This window comes from Lycorma delicatula, chromosome 7 (assembly GCF_047948215.1).
Source record: "Lycorma delicatula isolate Av1 chromosome 7, ASM4794821v1, whole genome shotgun sequence".
In the NCBI taxonomy this organism is placed as follows: Eukaryota; Metazoa; Arthropoda; class Insecta; order Hemiptera; family Fulgoridae; genus Lycorma; species Lycorma delicatula.
Genome location: NC_134461.1, coordinates 81,539,135 through 81,561,063, shown reverse-complemented (window position 1 = coordinate 81,561,063; position 21,929 = coordinate 81,539,135). Strand labels below are relative to the sequence as shown.

The 21,929-nt window shown below is 29.3% G+C and overlaps 1 protein-coding gene across 8 annotated transcripts in view; it reads left to right on the top strand.

The window, feature by feature from the left end:
* The window catches only part of C3G (C3G guanyl-nucleotide exchange factor), a 260,568-nt gene that overhangs the window by 148,570 nt on the left and 90,069 nt on the right, over positions 1-21,929 (top strand). For all 8 annotated transcript variants that reach the window (XM_075370566.1, XM_075370568.1, XM_075370572.1 and 5 more), the window contains 3 exons: positions 5,209-5,447; positions 19,467-19,606; positions 20,670-20,817. In XM_075370566.1, coding sequence (XP_075226681.1) covers positions 5,209-5,447; positions 19,467-19,606; positions 20,670-20,817 — 527 coding nt within the window. The remainder of the gene's footprint in view (positions 1-5,208; positions 5,448-19,466; positions 19,607-20,669; positions 20,818-21,929) is intronic.

Sequence of the window (21,929 nt, the reverse complement as noted above, 5' to 3'; positions counted from 1 at the left end):
ATGAATAAATAATAATAAAAATTGCAGATTTTTTTCTAAAAGGTCCTTTGAAAGAGTGAGTTTCATGTAACTTAAATGTAAATCATTTATTATTTTTTCATTTATAATTTTAATGACATCATATTTCTAATCGCCTTTAAACCTACTTACACTAAGTTTATCTATGAGAAAATGTAGGATAGTGGGATTTTTGTATTATAGAACTGCTGGATTTTAAATGCAATTTTTCCTACAAGTATGAAAGCTTACTTGAATTAATAGTTATAATGACAGCTCATTTCATTTCTTTTATTTCACCTCATTGGTTATTCTACAGATATCCAAATAATATTTAATATCATATCTGCATCATTATGTTAGCTTAATTGATGCCATGACTTCCACCTATATTCAAGGTCATGAACCTTCTCATTATATACTACAGTATACTTACAATAAAAATCAAGGGGTATAAAACCTGTAAATTAGAGTAATTACAGGTTATTCATCAAGTTTGTTTTCATTAGTTTTTAGATTCTTTAAAACACATTGCACAACATGTGTAGCCAAAAAGTGGAAGTGACTTCCATACTGTGACTTCCATATTTTCCTTTTGAGTCTGGTTGCCACAGAACGTACATGTTTAGTCTTCCCAGCATCACCAGTGTTTTCGTCGCAGATCTGTATGCTATTATCAAGGCCTTAAATATACTTGTGCTAAGATTCCGACACATACTTGTCTGTACAGATTCCATGAGCGCCTTGCAGGCGATGAGTGACATGTACTTCAGTTACCCTGTTGTCTGTGAGATACAGCCTGTTATATCTGAAACATGAATATGATATAATGATAGTACAGTAAAAGAGGCTTGTTTGCAGCCTAATTTTTCAAATCATGTTATTTCTGATGATCTTTATTTTCTGAAGAGGGTGGTTCGTGATTAGTGGCAAAGTGAATGGAATGCTACCATTGACAATAAACTTTGTTTAGTTAAAAATACTTTATAACTGTAGGGCTCTTCATCCAGGAGTTGCTGTCAAGAGGAGCACTATTTGCCATTTTGCATATAGAACACACTAGAATCACTCGTGGACATCTCATGACTCAAAACCTGTTGTGTTTTTTATGACTGTCATCTAATGTTACCCACATACTTGTGGATTGTATCTGTTATGCAACATTGTGTTGAAAATTTATAGTAGGTGCTAACATCCATAATATTTTAGGAAACAATACAGTGATGTTATTTAATGTCTTGTTTCTTAAGGTTGAGCATCTACATTGAACTATTTGATTATTCCTATAGTATGTTTCACCCATGTATGCTGTTTATACATGTTTTAATATTGTTAATATTGTCTTTATTTCACACTTGTCATAGTTCATAAAGTGTTTTAGATCTGTTTAATTTTTAAGGTAAATTTTTATTGTTAATTATTTCCTATTTTAATTTTGTGCCCAGGTACTGATAATGACAACCTCGTTGTGCACCCAAGAAAAAACCTAGCTTCTGTGGAAAATAAATTTTGTTTTTGAATCTTCTTTTATTACTGTATCTCATGTAAAATATACAGAGTGTTTCTAAAATGGTGAGCTGGTTGTACTTTTTTGGATTCCACTTGTAAAACCAAACAAAAAATATCCTTAGGAAAAATGGTTCGCCATTTTCTTATTTTTATATAAAAATTTATATCTCAAGTTTGAATAGAGGAATTAGATTAATATTAAATAAGCATCTTTGTAATAAAGTTTTAAAATTATCAAAAAAACAGGATTTAAATACCTTTGCAAATTACAAAATGTGGCAGCCATGTTTATTTTTCAATCTCTTATAGCTCCATAAATATAGTTTAGTTTTATCAAAATGTATGTTATTTGGTAAAACATTAAGCCTTTTATTTTGAACAAAATTACATTTTATTTTTTAAAATTGGTTAACAAATATCTGAGTTATGGCAGAAAATTGATGTAATTTTGTGTCAGTTTTCATGTTCTCCACTTTACGTTCAATTCAATTAAATATTAATTGTTTTTATTTATTGTTATTTCTAATACTAATTAGAATTAAATTACGTAATAATTTTCTCACAGTAAAATGTAACATTATATAATAATAATAAAAAAATAATTTATTAATTTTTCACTTTTGAGTAATTTTACACAGCGACTATTAATGCTGATCATGTTAACATTGTAAAAATGAAACTTCTTTCAACAGAAATGGTGTTCAAAACTATCACAACCAGCATATTTGGAGCGACAAGAATCCTCATAGTACCTTCCAAAGTAGCCATCAACAAACATTTTCCCTGAACATATGGTCAGGTATTTTCAATGACTATATTTTGGGTTTTGTCATTCTACCAAATCATTTAAATGGAGAAATTAATCTTGCTCATTTGACTGGAAATCTCTCACATTTTTTGAAAGACCTACCTCTACAATTAAGAGGAATATGTGGTTTCACCACGATGGAGCTCCAGCACATTTCAGTCAGTCAGTATCACATTTCCTGCATGAAACTTTCCTTGAAAAATGGATAGGCCGCGGTTGGGCAGTGCCTGATTACCTGACTTACACCCTCTTGACTTTTATCAGAGGGGGCCATTTGAAACATATTATTATTCAACTCCAATAGTCAACATTGAGGATCTTCAACAAAGGATCCAAGATTTCAAGAAATTAGGAATACCCCCAGAATTTTTGAACGGTTAAGACAATCTCTCAGAAAAAGACTGGAGACTTGTGTAATTTCTAATGGTGGATACTTTGAAAATCTCTTATAACTTTTACCAATTGTTAACTGTATTTAAAAAAAAAGTAATGTTCTACAGCAATTAACGTAAGATTATCACAGATAGTTGTTTTATTTTTTTAATTATTAGGTCTATTATTGTGAGAAAATTATTTCTTAATTTGATACTAATTTACAATACTAGAATTAAAAATAAATAAAACAATTAATATTTAATCAAATTGAATGTAAAGTGGAGAACATGAAACTAGACAAAAAATTACATCAATTTTCTACCATAACTCGGCTATTTGTTAACCAATTTTAAAAAATAAAATGTAATTTTGTTCAAAATAAAAGGCTTAATGTTCCAAATAACATACATTTTGATAAAACTAAACTATATTTATGGAGCTATAACAGACTGAAAAATAAACATGTCTGCCTCATTTTGAAATTTGCAAATAAGTCCTGAATTTTTGATGATTTTAAAACTTTATTACAAAGATGCTTACAAAATAATTAATTTAATTCCTCCATCCAAACTTCAGTTATAAATTTTTAAATAAAGATAACAAAATGGCAGATGGGGGGTGAATGAAGGAGAAATTGCCATTTTTCTTAAGGATATTTTTTGTTTAGTTTTACAAATAGAATCCAAAAAAGTATAGCCAGCCCACCATTTTAGAAACATTATATAATTAAAAGAAAATTAATAGACGTGCAGCTTTACTTGTTATGTTTCCAAGTTGTAGAATAGAAAAAATCTAGTTGAAAAGTAAAAAAATGTGATTATAAAATTTTGTTGCAAAATGTTGTTATTGTGTTTGGATTTATGTCATTTTCTTATTTATTTACTCTCTAGCCCTACAGTCCTTGGTGGACCTTTTTGGTGATCTTCCTTCTGACGTAATGTTTCTAATTAATTCTTGCTGTGCATTCGCTAGGGAATGGTCAGATTTTAAGCTTAATACAAATCCAATTTCATCATATTGTCGCCATCCTTATGGAAAAGAAATAGCAAATTCCTGTTTTATTTTATTTTTTTATTATTATTTATTTTTGTATTTCTAGTCTGTTTGTGAGCAAGTCTTGCAATATTATTTTTTCCATTTAATTTTTTAAGCCTTTGTTGAAACTTGGATATCTTAAAAATTATTTCGTTGATTGTTTTATGAAATTTTTGAAAACTAACTTATTACTTGAAAGTCATTTGTATCTGCTGTTAGAAATTTTTATTGGTATATGACTCTGACTCATGTTTTAAAAAGAGAGATTTATGTGTTAGAAAATGGATTTTAAAGATATGGAAATATATTTATTTTAATATTTTTCTGTATATCAGTTTTAATTAATACGTGCTTCGTTAGGTTGTCATTGCATTGAGTGCATAAATAGCATGGCATTTCTCCCAGTAGTTTTACTTGATGATGTACAGAGGTCCAGCTCTTTGCAAATTCCAGAAGTAAAGGAATTAATATTTTGTTCTGATCAATGAATTATAATATATGTTAGGTAGAGCTTATCAATAGATAGGTTTATTAATTTGTTGATATAAAGAGAAAGAAATTGGTTTAGCATTTGCCTAGCTAGTAGATCATGTGTTAAAGCCTTGTTCAGAGCACCATCTCTAAAAAAATATATATAAACTGCTATGCCTTTTCCATATCATCAATAATGAAATTATGAGATTTATACTTTTGTAACAACACACTGAACCAATTTATGTAATAAAACAGTTTTAAAAACTTACTTCAGTTTATTATCATATAATGCATAATAGTCTTTGTAACCATCCTTTTAAGTATTGATCGAAAAGTGTGTTATTTGAATTGAGTATGATAAAATCGTTATTGATAAACTACAACAATATGATAACTACAATAAACAGATAAATTTTTAAATTTCAAATTAAAAGGTAGTAGTTAAAGACCATAATAATATTTTAAAACAGTAAAATTATTGTTAGTAAATGGTTGAAGATAATAAATAAGATAAATGTAAAATAAATAACAGTTTAAAAGCCATTAATGAAAATTATTTAAGCCCACATATTATTTGTATTCGATAAATAAAGATGCAGAATATTCAAGTTTCTTTTAACCTATTTCTTAAGTTAATATTACTTGAAAACTCACCAGTAGAGTAATATTGTTTTTATTTTTTAAGAATCATTAAATTCATTTTAAATAGATTGATGAGGACATTTTTTTAAATGTCAGTAATCATATTTTAAGGTGAATTCTAAAATCATCACAATTATATTAGCCAGATAATTATAAATGTAATGATGTTACCAGAGATACACTCCTACTATTATTCTTTTTCTGCTCATGCTGTGAAAAGAGTGGGGTTGTTTTCATAATATTTGAAAAAGATACTAATCTTGTACCTTTTACTTGTTTTTTTAAACTCTTTATTATTTTTTATTTTTATTAATTTATTATATATTTATTTTATTGTTATTATTTATTTACTATTTTTTTTTTTTTAGGTGAATCTGCAGAAAGTACACCAAGGGTACGAGGGGGCAAGCTTGCACGTCGTGCAAGGTCCTTCAAAGAAGACTTTTTGGACATATTATCACAGATGCGGTCCCCGTCAGGGGCCCGGCCCGGGTCCCCCAAACCTCCTGTGGGGTCACCAAAACCTCCTAAAGCTCGCACCACTAGCACATCTGATACACCACCGGAAAGAAATCCAGTTAGAGACCTTGATAGCCACGTCAAGCAGGTTTGATATTTATTATTTATTTTGAGTTTTTTTTAAAATTGAAATATGGGAAACAAATAATTTAAATTTTATTTTGTTTATTTAGATTATAAAGAATCCCATTTTTATTTTTAATAGCTATTTAAACTAAATAGTTTAAAACATAAACTAGTATCAAAACTTATTTTTTTAGTATAAGTTATGTAATAACAAATCATTTGTGTTATTCTTAAAGATGCACACTTTGAATTCTGGAAAAGATTTTCTTTATTGAATTGGTTTTTTTTTTGTTCTGCGATAAACTTTTGTTTGCCTCCTATCCATATATTTAATAATTAGGTGTATTGGATAAATGAATTAAATTCATATAATCCATACAGAAAAAGTATTTTAGTAATACTGGTTGATATTGCTCAACAGTGGCTGTTTTTCACTATTGTTAGTTATTAATACAGGTTAATCCTCTTATTTGTGAAGATCATAAACAAATCAAAAGTCTGAATTGGTTATCTTACCTAACCTGTTATTTATATTTCCTTCCTAAGTATTGGTCAAGTTTGGGAATATGTGGTTTTCACCAGCTCTAGATGATTTGACACCTTAGGAACCCAAAAAAAAGATGAAAATTTTCTGGTTGTTCATATGTACATGTATGTATTCGGTGTTGCACTCATTATATATCCAGAACTGCTAGACTGATTTTGACCAAACTTGGTCAGATTACTTCTATATATGGGGCATTGATGCCATTAAATTTTTAACTTAAAAAGTCAAGGGGGTGAGGTTGTACAGCAAGATCATCATCTCAAAATTTCCCCTATTTAAGGTCTTGTTTTTCTTAGGCACAGTTGTTAACAGTTAAAACTAACACCCCAAAAAGTGCTCTAAATAAACTAGTGGCTAAGTAAGTATACTATGTCAGTGGGTACCCCCTTTCACCACAAGGAATGCTGGTGTAGCACTGACGTACAGCTGTTGTAGTCTGCTGTGTTGTGATGTTCCCAGGTAAGCGGTAGAATTAAATAAATGAATAAAGTGAATAAATAAATATTTTACCTGAATTTAAAATGTAAAGTATTTAAAGTGGCTGCTAGAACTGCCACATCTGTGCGAATGAACTACAGTATGCACACACACTTTGGTTAGAATCATTGAATTGAATAAACAAAAAATATTACATTTAAATAAATTGATAAATATTTTAAATTAAGTTATGTGGGTAAGCCGCGTATCAGAAAAAACTGCATGATGGGAAAGTCCTACAACTGTGTTATCAGCTTTTTTTTTACTTTAGGTTTGATTTCCCCTTTTCCTAGTAAAATTTCAAATTTTTATTCACTTAAATTTAAATTTAATTTTTTTTTGTAAATTTATTTTTACCATATTTTAAATGAGCTCAAGTTAAACTTATAAAGCATCATTGAAATTTATTTAGCAGTTACAGATAACCTGGCAGACGGTGTAAAAGTTCTCCCAAAATTCACTAACACAAGTAAATAAACTAATGGAAAAGTTCCTTTTATGAATTAAAATTTGTACAAACCTTATCTAAATCCAATAACTAATAAACTATTTCATTTTCAATAATAAATTTCAGATTTAACTTAAACTATAGTCGCATTACCTATTCATTTAAATGAAATTAAATATAATAAAATGAACAATTGAAAGTGTTTTTGCATGGTCATTAGAAAACTTCATACGATCTGAGATCTAACTAAATCTTAAAATTTTTCTTAAGTCATGTGTCTGTGTTGCTATATTTATTCATAAAAGATTTCATTGAATTTAACTTATCCCTGTGGATGTTTTTTTTAAATATGTAAATATTACACTATCTCATTAGAATTACACCATTAAGATAAATTTCAGTAATATTTATTTAATACATTAAAATGCACTGCCCACTGCATATGAAATAAACAAAAACCAAGTTTTTAGGATGTAATTACCATATAATAGTTAACCAGGAACAGTTGATCGACCTTCATGAAATAAATTGATAAATATAGTCCATAAAGACATAAATGTTATATTAATGATATAATATTATATTATCTATTCCAATCTCAGTGGTATTTAATTAGAAGTACTGAAAACAATTGTCATTTCTAAACGTTCTGTTAAAACAAAAGTGATTTAAATTATTTGTCATTGGTTGCTAGGGTCACTTGACTGCCAACAACAAGATCATGTACTCTTGTAATCCTTTAAATACAAAACTACTCCATTAATATTTCATTATTTGGATAAATTTAAATGCTCTTCATTAAGAAAGTGGAATTAAATAACTTAATAGAATCATACTTTGGTGAAAACAAAAGTGTACTGGTAACAAAGAAATTGACTTCTGATCCCCAATAATAATCTATGATAATAAACTATTCTATAGAAGTTTCATAATTATAAAACCATCCCAGTAATATGGCTGTTCCTAAAGAACTTGAAAAGGCAAAATAAATATCATTAATACAGTTTGTTTGAATAAACCTGAAATAAAATGATTTGATTGAATATCTAAGTAGGTACCTTAAGCGATTTCAATCAGTTATGATCATTAAACCTGGAAATACAAAATAATCTAGGAAGAAATAAAATTATTTCCATAAATTTTAATTATTTTTAATGGAAAAAAAATCAAGTTTTTTCATTAAATTTACTGATAATATATGATAATCAAAAGACTGCATCTTTGTATTTAAGATTCCAATCTCAAAATATACTTTCCAATACTGTTATGAATATTACTTCTTTGTTTACATAATCAAGGACTTCTAGAATCAATTTAAGTAATGTGAAATTTTAGAATTATTCTAATAACTGAAACTATTCAAATTATAAGTCTGCTTAGTTTATTTTATATTATCAGAAAAACACTGTCGATAATGAATTCCCATTCACAAATGTTTCTAAACTATTAGATGCGGTTGGTTTCTGTTCCTAAACATAGTTTATAATATTTATTTCCATTTATTAAGCTAAACATCATTAAAATTTTACATTTTAATAACATTGCTAAAATATAATAATGATTACTGTTATATGGGAAGTTTCAAATTTTTGTTAGTTACTTTGTGGGATGAGGATTCTGGTTAGTAGTTTCAACATTGCAAATTTTTTTTATATTAGAATAGAAATTACATCAATTACTTATTTGTAAGCCCATGTTATGGAGGTCGATGAATGATTTCTGTTCACCAATCACAATCATTTTAATTTATTTGTACTGCAATGAATAAAATTATTTGTACTGCATAAAATTATTGTATAAATAAATATTAAATTTATAGTGTATGAATATTTTTAATTTTTAACATTTTTTTAGTGGTTTATTTCAATTTCATTAAATAATGTATTTGTGTGCAGTTATGTTTTATAGTTTGTGGAATATTTGTAACCTCCTGAGGATTTCTGGAAACCACATACTACCACTTGAAACTCCTTTTATTTCTTAATATTATAATGTATGAGTCTTCTTTTTAAAATTTACCTAAAGATTGATAACATTTTTTTGAGTAATATATTTTTTAACAGATAATGATATACCTGCAGCTTTATGAAAAATCTGTATAAATTCACCTTATAGTTGTTTGGAAATGTTTGTATTTACATATTTCCAAAATTATTTATTGGGTTTTCTATTTTATTTGAATTGTAATGAATGATACTTATAGGTTTTTATTATTTTGTTTATTAATAGTAATCTTTTTGGCATAATCAAGTGCTTCTGATCAACAATTTCACATATATGTAAAATATTTTTTTGTAGGCATTTACAGAACTATAGTTTGGTACCTAATAAAGGCTGAAAGTTCAAACATCATAGAAATGTCTTGTTTCTTCAATAAAATTTTAGAGTATAATTTTGTAGATGCATACAAACTGTATGTAGTTCTATTACAATTTGGGAATGGAACAGGGTATGGAGTTTATTTAAAAGGAGTTTAATTGGTCAAGAGTACTTCGTTAGCCCACCGGGCTGGTCTAGTGGTTAGCTTGTCATTGCAAATCAGCTGTTTTTGAAGTCGAGAGTTCTAAGGTTCAAATCCTAGTAAAGGCAGTTACTTTTATACGGATTTGAATACTAGATCGTGGATACCAGTGTTCTTTGGTGATTGAGTTTCAGTTAACCATACATCTCAGGAGCGGTCAACCTGAGACTGTGCAAGACTTACACTTCATTTATATTCATACATATCCTTACATATTAAGTTATTAAGTTATTAGTTGTATGTTATTCATACATATCCTTATTCATTCTCTGAAGTAATACCTTACGGTGGTTCCATAGGCTAAACAGAAAAAGAAAGAATACTACTTTGTTAACTACCTTTTTCTTTTGTCTTTGTCTGATTACAGCTATGATGTATTTTAATTTTTTTTCTATCTTTTCTGGTTTTCATTTTTTTTTTAATTAATTTGTTTCTATTTCAATTGTTTATTTATTTTTGTTTGGCTTTTGAATTTATATATATAATCAATTTCTTTTACCTACTGGAGATGACCATTTAACAGTTGAAATGTATCTGAACTATGTAGATTGATTTTATAAATGGTTCTTGAGGATTTCTGCCAAGTATTTTTATATTGATTACAGAAGTAAACATTTTTCACTTGTGTACTATTAGATGAACTGCATTTTTGTGACCATATAATTAGTACAGCACACACATGTGTGTTTAGTTCTCACTATTATAAAATATCTGGAAAATAGTATGTTTATCTTTTATAAGATCACTTTTGTCAGTCCATAATACAAATCTCTTCGAAGGGACTGTTTGGGCCTTGTGGTCTTCCCAATATATTTTCATATGTTCGAGTGTTTTTGTCCTGATTTTTTCATTTAATTTTATCTTGTCTCTTGGTGTAAGGCCAATTTCCTTCAGATCCTCTCTTATTTTTCTGATACATCTGCTCCCTGTCTTGGTGTTTTTCAAGTCAAGATTGTGCTGTACCAGCTGTTTCAGAAGTCTGAATTTTGCATCCTCATGATATGTCCAAAGAATCCTAGTCTCCTTTTTAGCATGGTATCAGTGATGGGTTCTAACTATTTGTTCACAACTCTGTTGGGCATGATCCACCACTACCCGTTGTTCTGGTACTTTTTGTTGATGAAGATTCTTCCAATTTTTCTTTCAGTTTTCTGGTGTTTTTGATTGCTCGTTTAAGTGGAAGAGTGAATGTTTCTGCTGCATATGTGGCTTTCAGTTTTATTACTGTGTTATAGTGTCTTATTTTGCATTTATGGATAGGCATTTTTTATGCAGGTGTACCAGGTTAATTGTTTGCTTTAGTTAGTTTGTTAATTCGTATTTGGATTGAAGTTTTTTTGTTTTGGTTGTTTGTTATTATTTCTCCGAGGTATTTAAATTGGGTTATTTATTATTTTGACTTTATTACCATTTATATTTACTTATGTTGATTTTTGGGATGTAATTTCTCTCTTTTGGAATGGTATTTTTGGGCTAACTTTATTTGCAATGTTTTAGAAGTTCTTATATGTGTGTTTTAGGTTTGTCGATATTGCTTGCTAGCAGTACTAAGTCGTCAGCTAAACCAAGGTGTTGTGTTTCTTTTGATTTTTTGGCCTACTTTTTTTTTGGGGGGGTATTTTTTGAGCCACTCCTTCATTACCATTTCCAGAGCATAGTTAAATAGTAGCAGTGAGAGTCTACTGCCTTGATGCAGTCTTGTTTTGATCTTGAATGGTTCTGATAGTTTGCCTCTGAATTTCACTTTTGACTTAGTGTTTGTTTGGGTCAGTTTTATCATGTTTATTAATTTGGGATGTAGTCTGAGGTATCTTAGAATTTTTAGTAGGGATTCTCTGTGTATGCAATTGTATGATTTCTTGAAGTCTGCAAATGTTATCACCATGTCTCTGCTTCTTTTTCTGGACAACTCCTCTAGGTCTGAAACTTTCCTGTTATTCTCCTAGTTCTTTCTGAAGTTGTAAATCAATCCTGTTGAAGACGATTCTTGAAAGAATTTTTTATATTGTGTCTAGAGTGATTCCCATGTAGGTGTTAGGGGTTTTGTCCACTTTTTTGTTTAGTGGATGGATGAGGGCTGTCGTCCAATGTTCTGGTGGTTCTTCTTTCATTTAGAGGATTTCATCCAGACAAACTGTTGAAGAAAGGGTAACTTTTGCTGGTCATCCTGCATGTTTCCAGATCTCTACAAAGGTCTCGTCCAGTGCTTGTTAGTCTTCTTTAGTTGTGTGAGTTGTTACTTCTTCCAGTGGAGTTGTTACTGGAATAGTAGTGTTGAAATTGAGGAGTTTTGCTTATTCTTCATAGTTTAGGAGTTTGTTGAAAAATATTTAGCTAGGATTTCCATATTGTCTTTATTTTTATGGGTCAGATTATGATTTTCATCCTACATTAGTAGGGTTGGGGGTTAGCATTTTTGGAGTTGTTTGTTTATAGTGTTTTAGTTTTGTACTAGTATGTTTACAGTTCAGAATTGAATTTTTATACAGCCAATCTTTGATATACCAAATCATCATCCATTTTTTCCCAAAAACAGAGCTAATATAACTAAACTAGTATTGATTGAATATAATGTGTTGGATACTCTTTCTATAAATATTTTGATGACTTATTAACTTAATTTGAATCATTTTAAGTTAAATAAACCTAAATCCTTTTTGCATGATAATGAGGAATAAATGTTTAGAAATATTAGCTAGTATAGTATAGATGTAGTGTGGGTGTGTGTGTGTGTGTGTGATGAACTGTTCAATTATTATTATTGTTGGCATTAATTAATTCCTCTACAACTATCATCAGGTTATTTTATATCAGTGGGATAATTATTATATGCTGGATAAATATTTATTTACTCTTCCCTCGGTTAAATACACACCTATGCCAACTAAAGTTATCATACCTCCATTTTTTGTTATACGAAATGAATTTTATAGCATGCGATAAAATGCTAAGTCTGACTAGAATTTGAACCCAGAAACTTCTGGATGAAAGACTGAAACACTACAACTCGTCAGGGTGGTCGGTAAAGATATATACTACTACATACATATAGATATACATATACTACATATGCATGTATGTACATTTGCATATAGATATATGCTACTTAACATACGTCTTTTCTAAATTCCTTTGTGTATATATACACATACTAGCAGTCCTGGCAAGACTAGATTGCCAGGTCCACAATCATTAGAATCTAGCAATGCTGGCAGACCTGGCATTGCTAGATTTGAGTATATATATATATTGATTAAATGAACACAATTGAAAGTTTGATGAAACATTAACAAAATTAACATTATGGAACTTCACAAAATTTAACCTTTCCCTTTTACTCTTTCCCCCTTTCCCCTTTTTATTTTAACCTTTTTCCCCATTTTCTTTTTTCTCCTTTCCCCTTTCCATTTCATTTTTCGATTTTTCCTTTCTCCCTTTTTTTCTCGCACATAAATCGGTCCAGTAGTTTTTTAGTCTGTAGCAGACATGCATATCAGAAATACTGAAATGGAATCATAAAATATTTAGTATAGCATGTTTTGCTTTTACGTCCAACAGATAGTATTGTTCTTCAAAAAAGGCATGTTTTTACCTGTCACAGGTGTGACATCTTAGGTATGTAAATAGTAGGTATATAAAAATGTGTGCATATTTGAATGCAGCGTTGTGTCAGAATTTCAAAGCAGTCTGTGAAGAACTTTCAGAGATTTAAGATTTTGAACAAACGAACATTTACATTTTTATTTATATAGATTAGTTAGGGTGAAGAGAACCTAGCTTTACCCATGAAACATTTCATCCACAGGTTGATTTAAGGAGGACTTTAAAAGGTATCAACGAGGAAATGATCCTCAGATTGTCTTTAGATAGAGAGTCCCAGCAAAGTTATATATTTATTTTGTAGGAGCAGTATTGACCAAGGATACAGCTAATCACAGTCTCCACATTAGTATCGATAAAGTGGGAATTCAGACAAAACCCTTTGGACACCACCAGGTGGGAAAATATTAGAGGGAAGGAAGTGAAAAGGGTAGACAATAAGAAAGGATCAGTCTTTCACTGAGGAATTTCAAACTGAGTGAAACTATTTTTCTCAAAGAGATGCTTCAGTTTCTTTCTAGTTGGGCTTCTGTCCTATACACAGTTCCTTGGGAGATAGAATTTTCTTATCAAGAATAGGAGTTGCTTTTTTATTTTGGGTCTATCATCTCAAATATTTTTTTATCATAAATTTCATTTTCATGAAATATAAATTAGGAAAATCCTTGCTCATCCCAGAATTGATAGTTTGTGGAAATATTTAAGAAATTCTTCACCAGAACCCTTTTTTTAAAAAAATGATTGAGTTTAGAATCTTAGTGGGAATATTATTCAATGTACTTAACTATGTCAGTTTAATATAATCTTTGTTAATACACTGTAAGACGATCTTTAATTATATCTTGCCTACAAATTTGTTTCATTAATTTATGTACCTTATTTATGTATTCAAGATTAAGTTTGAATTCACAAAAAGAATCTTTCAAGAAATATATAGTATATTCTTTTACTTGTGGTTATTAATGATAATACATTAATAATGGCTATCTCATCCCTCTAGACAGTTACCTAGTGCTGAAGTGAATACTACCTGTGAATATTTGAATAGTAAAAATTATTCTGGATCAAGATCTTAAATATGATGCCAGAATATAAAATCTGAATATCTTGTCATAAATATAGCAGCACATTTTTCACAGTTAACATTACACTTATCAGAGAAGCATAGGTCACTCTCCCACCATACTATCTATATTGCTTTTTTTATAGCTGTGTAACAAACCAGGTAGAAACTTTGGGGGGAGGGCTATGACTCTTTCCACATAGATTCCATTCATTTATATATAAATAAATTTCCTAATCAGAGTAATTTATAACAAAAAGAATCTTTCTAAAAAAATACAAAATTGGTTAAAATAATTTAGTCAGACATATTTTACAAAAATATGTAATTTGTAATATGAGATATTTTACAAAATTAAAACAGCAAATCTGAATGGTTTAGGAAATCTTGAGGAGAATCTGCAATCCCAGAAAAACAGAAGAAGGGTATAAACTAAATGAAATAAGGAAATTTACCCTAGAAGATTCGGAAACCACAGAAAAAAATATTAAAATTCTGCTGGCACATGATCTGAATGATTCCAAAAAGACTAAATAAACAAATTTTCAAAAAACTTTAGAGAATAAAAAATTAAACAGGATATATAAAACAGTTGAAAGAGGAACTTTAAAACATAAAAGTGTAAGAGGAGGGCTGCTCAAATAGAGAAGTTTAGAGAAATAATTTAGAATTCGAAATGTTTTTGTGGATGAATAAAGAAAGAACATGAAAAGAAAATTAACAGGGGAAGAAAGCAGGTGCACTGCAACAAAATGAAGGAAATATGGAAAAGAAGCAAAAAATAAATTATATTAGTATGGTCCTTAAAAAGCTGCTTCAAAATAAAAAAAATGTATAAAATAATAATAGAAATTTCTGATTTTATTAATAAATAAAATGAGTAAGATAGTAAGATGGTTTAGCAACTTCTAAAATATTAATAAAAAAATATTTCATTGTATGTATAAGTACACATACAGCACATAGAAAATATGCTGTTAAAATTAATCCAATAATATTTTTTTTTTTTCAGATTAAATTAGTTCAAGTTTATTTAATCAGTGCAATAATGTAAATTTAACTTATTTTAGAATTAATTAGAACTCCTAATTATTTATTCCAATATTATTTACACAATAGAGTTAACCTCAGGGTCATATGATAGACATAAATAGTGTCTAGTTTAGAACTAATAATTTTTTTTATTTTTATTAATACCAATACATGCAATAAAAACTTCCATATCTGATCTGGTTGATAGATTTTCTCATAACCAGAAAGACAGAATATAATTCTGTCATACAGTTTATTCAGAAAGATACTTTGCACTGGAATTATGGAGGTGTTTAATGACAAAACTTTCTTAATTATTACTTTGTATTTTTATTTCATTATTTTATTGAAACTGATATTACAACAACTGGAATAGTTTATCAAATTTGCTGAAAATGACTTCCTCCTACATCAGTACTGCTACCAAATCGTTATACTTGTGTCACATTCACAAAGGACATGTTCAACAAGAAAAATGCGTACCTCTACTGAAAGAACCATTATGTTACTCGCAATTATTGATTCTGATAAATGAAACAACATGAAATGAAACGAAACAGTTCAGTCACAATTCAACAGCTGACATCTTCGTTTATTACTGAGCAACGTCCAACAAATCCTCAGGACAACCAGCCTAATCCCGAAAGAACATAATGCACCAAATAATTCTAAAGCATACTGCACAGTGACTTTCTGAATGCACTATATACACATTTTTATCAAACATTGTTTCACTATATTAAATTAAAATTTAACAATAATAAAATTATAAAATCAAAACCACCAAATACTGTACATTAAAGATTAAGAGATACTTACTACCAACTGTAGCACTTTTGAAGTCAATACTTCATTATCAGAAGTTAAAATTATAAATTACAAAAAATGCCACATGTATTAGTAAGGCAAAAAATGCCTTTGTTATTTAGTATTAAAATTTCTATCCCATACCATGGCACGACATTGAGTCTCAATGTCATGGCATGACATTTAAGTTAATTTCTTGTTTTCCTGTAAACAAATGAATAATTCAGTAAGTCTACTTAGCTTTTCTGTTTACATAATTTTATGAATTCTAAGAAAAATTCATTAAATACTATATTATACTTAATATAATGTACTTCATTGTGTAAAAGAAGATAATTCTTAACGATTGCTCCGGAATCTCCGATACATTCAGACTTGCTGTTCGGTGTGAGGCTGGATCTGGTTCCGGAACGGAATCCAGATCCGAACAAGTGACCAGTTCGCGGCTTTGCAGCAGTGGGGAGGTTGGCTGTGCGGTATATAAGGCGGTGTTTCCCGACCGCCAAGCAGTTGTTTGTATGAATTTACCCGGACATAATTATTTAGGACCTGGCAACCCAATTGATAACGGGCCCCCGGTGGACATCGATGATCAGATCGCGCTTGAGCACGACCACAGATACGAATCGGCCACAGGACATCATCATATACGTGCAGCTGATAGATCTGCGAAAGCTAATAGATACGTGCAGCTAAATAGATTTTGTTGGCACAAAATCTATTTAATTAGTTATCAACTTGACCAGTTTGCTGTGGTCTGTTCGTCAGTGGTTGTAAACAATTACACCACAAAAATTGAAAATGTAAATATTTTTCATTAATTTGAGACATTGATAAATTATTTTTTTCTTTTATTCATAAAAAAACTGTAATGCCATATTGAATAATTTAACATAGTTATGATTTACTGGAGTGGCCATCAGTATAAATGGGGTCTCCCTTCTACCAAGTGCCAACAGCCTCTGATGAGGGTGCTACTACTAAATTTGATCAGAGTTTATATCTGCACCTGAGTAAGCTTTTACATTTTTCATACAGTTCCTATATCTTTGTTGTATGAGCATGTAATCAATTTGATACTTCTCTCCATCCAATCTTGACACCATGTATATCTCCTTCTTTTATGATTTTTAAACATTGTATTTCCCACTACTGTATCATTCTCCATGCAGAACTCAACTAATCTCTCTCCTCTTTTGTTTCTGTTACCTAAACCGTACTTTCCTATTATCTTACCTTACTGTCCTTCACCAACCACAGCATTCCTGTCTCCCATCATCAATTCAATGCACATGCCTTTTTCCTTCCTTTATCTAGTATATTTTCTAGCTTTCCATAATCTCCTCAACCTCTTCAGTATATTGTGATGTTGGAATATACCTATATATGTTGAATTATTACAAGATCTTAATTTCTACCTTCTATCATTATCATCATCAGGCGATCATCAACATATTTCAGCTTAATTACTTACTGCTTTTAAGTTTTATGTATTACTTTCAGTTTGCCATCACTACTTTCTGTGTACTGTATTCATACTTTAAATCTAGTAAATCTCCTGAAAAAGGATTATAATTAGAAACTAAAAAATAATATTTAAACAAATATGTTGAAAAGAAAACCTAGTATTGGATAAAAATGATAGTTCATTATTTTGTCAATAATTTGAAAATGTTTTAATTTATCCTAACAGTAGTTTGAAGATTATTCATCATGGTATAATTTAAATTACTGTATAAGAAATTTATGTAAATATTTGTATATTTTAAAACGTATTTTTTTCATATATCAAATTTTCCTGTATTTGCAATTTTATTCCTGTTATGAGAAATTTCAGTATTTTCAACTTATAAACTTGGAGTCATTCAAGTGTATAGGTGTAGGTACTTTCTAGTGATCGACCAGTGAAGCTGTTCTTTGACTCAATAGCTAATTACCTACATGCTGAAGGCTAAAATAAAGATCATAAACTGAAAACCAAGCAACAATTTTGGATTTCATGACAAGATTGAATTATTATTTTATTTTTCTATCTAAAATTCTCTATTCCAACAGGTAAAGTCTGCATTGAAGCAGTGTAGAGGATTAGCGCTTGAAAACAAGGACTGCACATAAATTGTAGGCTTTGGAGGATCAGTTATATTTTAATATTCATGACACTTCAATACTATCTCCCAAACACCTCTTTATTGTCGGATTCTAATTAAGAGCTTATTCCGATTTGATGATCCAGAATTATAACAAGCCTGGCACTGATACACAAATTACTTTCATAAAGAGAGGCAGTTGCTTACAAGCCCCTAATATAAGAAAATTGCATTTAACATCTGGGGACTTTTAAGAATATTACTTTAATTAATCAATCAGTTGAGGTAAACTTTTAACTGTAGTTCATCAAATTAATGTAAAATCATAGCAAAAATTTCAGAACAGTAACTATTTTTTTCAGATGATAATGACAGAGCTATGGACTAAGCTAGAACTAATTGATAGATAAATAAAAAAAAACTTAATTTAATCTTATATATATATATATAAATTAATGTGTTTGTTCCGTATGGGTTAATATACCACTTATCTGATTACGATGAAACTTTCGTGAGTTGTGCGCACCCCCGCGAAGGTTTCTGAATTAGTTTGTACCCTCTAGGTGTACCCCTCTGGGGTATTTCGAAAAATTGTATTTATGGTCCGATTTGGCTCACCTTCAGAACATATATTAGTTATATGAAAAGAAATATTTTTGCAAAAAATGGATCCACTAGATGGCGCTGGGGTCGAAATATTTCGAAAAATTGAACTTATTCCGAATTGGCTCATATTCAGAATATAAAATTATTTACGTGAAAAGAAATATTTTTGCGAAAAAGGGACGAAGGAGAAAAGGGTAAGATGGGAAGGGAAGGGGAAAGAGGGAAAAAGGGAATGATTAAATTTTGTGATGTTCCGTATGTTCAGTTTTTTAATGTTTTATCAAACTTTCATTTGTGTTCATTTAACCTATATATATATACTCAAATCTAGCAATTATGAAGCATTGGCGGCTCAGCTAGTAACAATATAAAAAGTGTGTCCACGGATACGGTGAAAATTGAGGGTTGCATTTACAAAGTAGTAAGTGCAATATTACATCACGGATCTTCGATTCGTGAAGGTTGTTATACTAATTTTATTAAAAAAAAGTAAAAATAATGGTATGAAGTGAATGATATGACATGTCTTTAACATGTTTTTTTTAATCAAAATTCTAAATTAATAACAGATTTTGATAATAAAAATACCTTACCTTTTTTGATATCAGTATCATTTTGTTAAAAACAGTTTTTTTATATTACAGAAATGTTTGTTTTTTGAGCAGAAGAAATGATATCTGTGAGACTCTTACCATACGTTTTACAATTTCATTGTATTTTTTGAATTTTAATTAAGTTTTTCAGATTTGTAGGTTAGTATTTGTAAAGTTCCAAAATATATATATTTTTTTAATAAAATAAAAATATATACCCGAGTTTTAATTTTTGTGTGTTTTTTCTTTCTGTTCTTTAGGTACAATTTGCACTGAAACATTTTCGGGATGTTGTTTCAAGGAATAAACTTGAAGTTCTTCCTGGTAATGGAACTGTAGTTCTTGAATCAATCACCAATATTCATGGCCTATTGAAGACGTATATCTTCATTGATCAAAGGTACACAATAGATAAATTAAACTTAATCATTCTGATTAACTTACAGTTCATTTTCTATGTATTATTAATTTCTTTTTGTAATGCTAATTTAAGATTTTTCAAACTGTTATTAAGTCCTATCGAGTGATAAAGCGCTTTATATTAATTTTGATTAAAATGATACAACAATCTCCATCTTAACTGAGCATTAGTTCAATTTCTAATGGAACTGCTCTCAGTCTACAATTGTTTTACCTGTCCCTTCAATTCCTTCAGGTTCTCAAGAAGTAGAACATCATCTGTCATTCATCAGATGATATGTCCCAGCCATATTAACCGCATCTTTAGAATATTCCTCCTCAGACTCCACGCCTAGAATTGATCACACTTAAATATATTCTCAAATAGTGTACGTTTTTTAAAGAAATTATAGAAAAATGATTTTCTAACTTGTAATTTGTTTTTCTATCAACACCTAATACAGCTGTGTGTTAGACTATGGAGGGAAGATGTGGTATGTACTGTTCTTTTAGCCTTACTCCTTGTTTAATCATCCTTTATTTGTAATATTTGCCATTTTTTTTATGAACAAACAGTCTTCCTTTTTATCCTATTTATATTTGACCCCATTTATTCAAAAACCTTTCTATGGCTTCAAAGGTTCACCCTAATGATATACAAACAAAACATTCCATTTATCGTTTGGCTGTCAACATGACCCACTTTGTTAATGCTGTTTTCCATTTTCAACTTTTATACCCTTGACTCATACATTTGGATCTCTCTGCACGTGATTTACAGAGCTGACTATCAGGACAAAGTCACCTACATGTCTAAATACAGTTCATCTTCTGGTTTCTTGAAACTTAAGATAATGAAATGATAGAGGACAGAATATCCTGCTGAACTTATTCTGTTTTTCTGATAATACATATTTTACATATTTAAACATGAAACAAAGTACATATGAAATTTAAGGTTGGAAGTATATTTAGTAAATTAATACAGGTTACATAGGAAAACTTGTTATAGACTAAATAGCATAATTATATAATAATAATAATATTTTTTTTTTTACTTACAGTTCAAGCCTAGTATCAGCAACGAATCAAGTTTATCAGAGTTTAGCACAACTTATTAAATTATGTGATGATGTCTTACTAGTAGGAGAGAAAGCAATCGATAAAGATTATGTTTCTGAAGTTGTTCAATTAGTGGAAAATGCTGTTCAGGTATTTATGAATTATATATATAATTTTGTGTTTTTTAGTTACATAATTTTTTTTTAATCCATTTTTTTTCTCCGTAGAACTTATGTTAACAGTGTTTCATAAAAATGGTATTTTCGTAAAAAATAAGTTTATTTGAGTAATCAATTATAACTAAATTTAGGTTTAAATTTTGTTTCATGGAAAAAGTAGTTCAGTTGTTTTAGTTATTACTAGCATTTTACCCACATCATATATGTTCGGTATTTTCAGTGTGCCCATTAGTCCATCTTCCCAAGTTAACATGTTATGAAGTGAAGTGAAAATCTAAAATAAATTTATAAAATGAAATACTGTTTTCACAAGTAAAAGAATGTTGGAGTACTTCTGCTTTCAAACTAATACATACTTGCATTGAAGATGAGTGGCTAATGTTTAAATTAAAAAAAGTAACATAAAATAGTAAACAAGGATTACATCAGGATTGTGTGTTCTCTTCACTTCTATTTAATCTATTCTTAAAAGCAATTTTCAGGAAGCTTTGAGTGATACTGGAACAGGAAGACTTCTGAATGTGTAGTATTAAAGGCCTGACATTAACTCCCACTCCTAATTGATTCATACAGTAAATATGGTTTGAAAATAAATCTGAAGAAAATCTAATTAAGGTTAACCAAATTAATTTAAATGAATCCAACTGATGTTGATCAAAGAAAATACTAAATTGTTATTATTATTATTATTTAATATGCTAACATAATGATTTTCATGCTTACCTTAAGATTAATCTTATGAACAAGGTTTTTTTTTATAAACCCTGTAATATGTTAGTCCAGAAAAGCTTTCGAGAAATTAATCTCTTGAAATGCAAACTTTCATAAAAACGGGTAGTAGTTCTTTTTCTAAATTGGAAAGGAGCTTCCCAAATAGCAGATTGGAGTACCTTCATACAGTGTAGTTCATGCATTACACCGCAAGTAAATGACATATGTGTAAAGGGATCCCCACTAATCAGAAAATGTTTGAAAGCGAAACAGATCTAAAAATCCATTTCTAAAAAAAATAAATTATATAAAATATACTTTTAACCAACATGCTCTGAATAAGAAGAAGAAGTATATCATTGAATAACATTC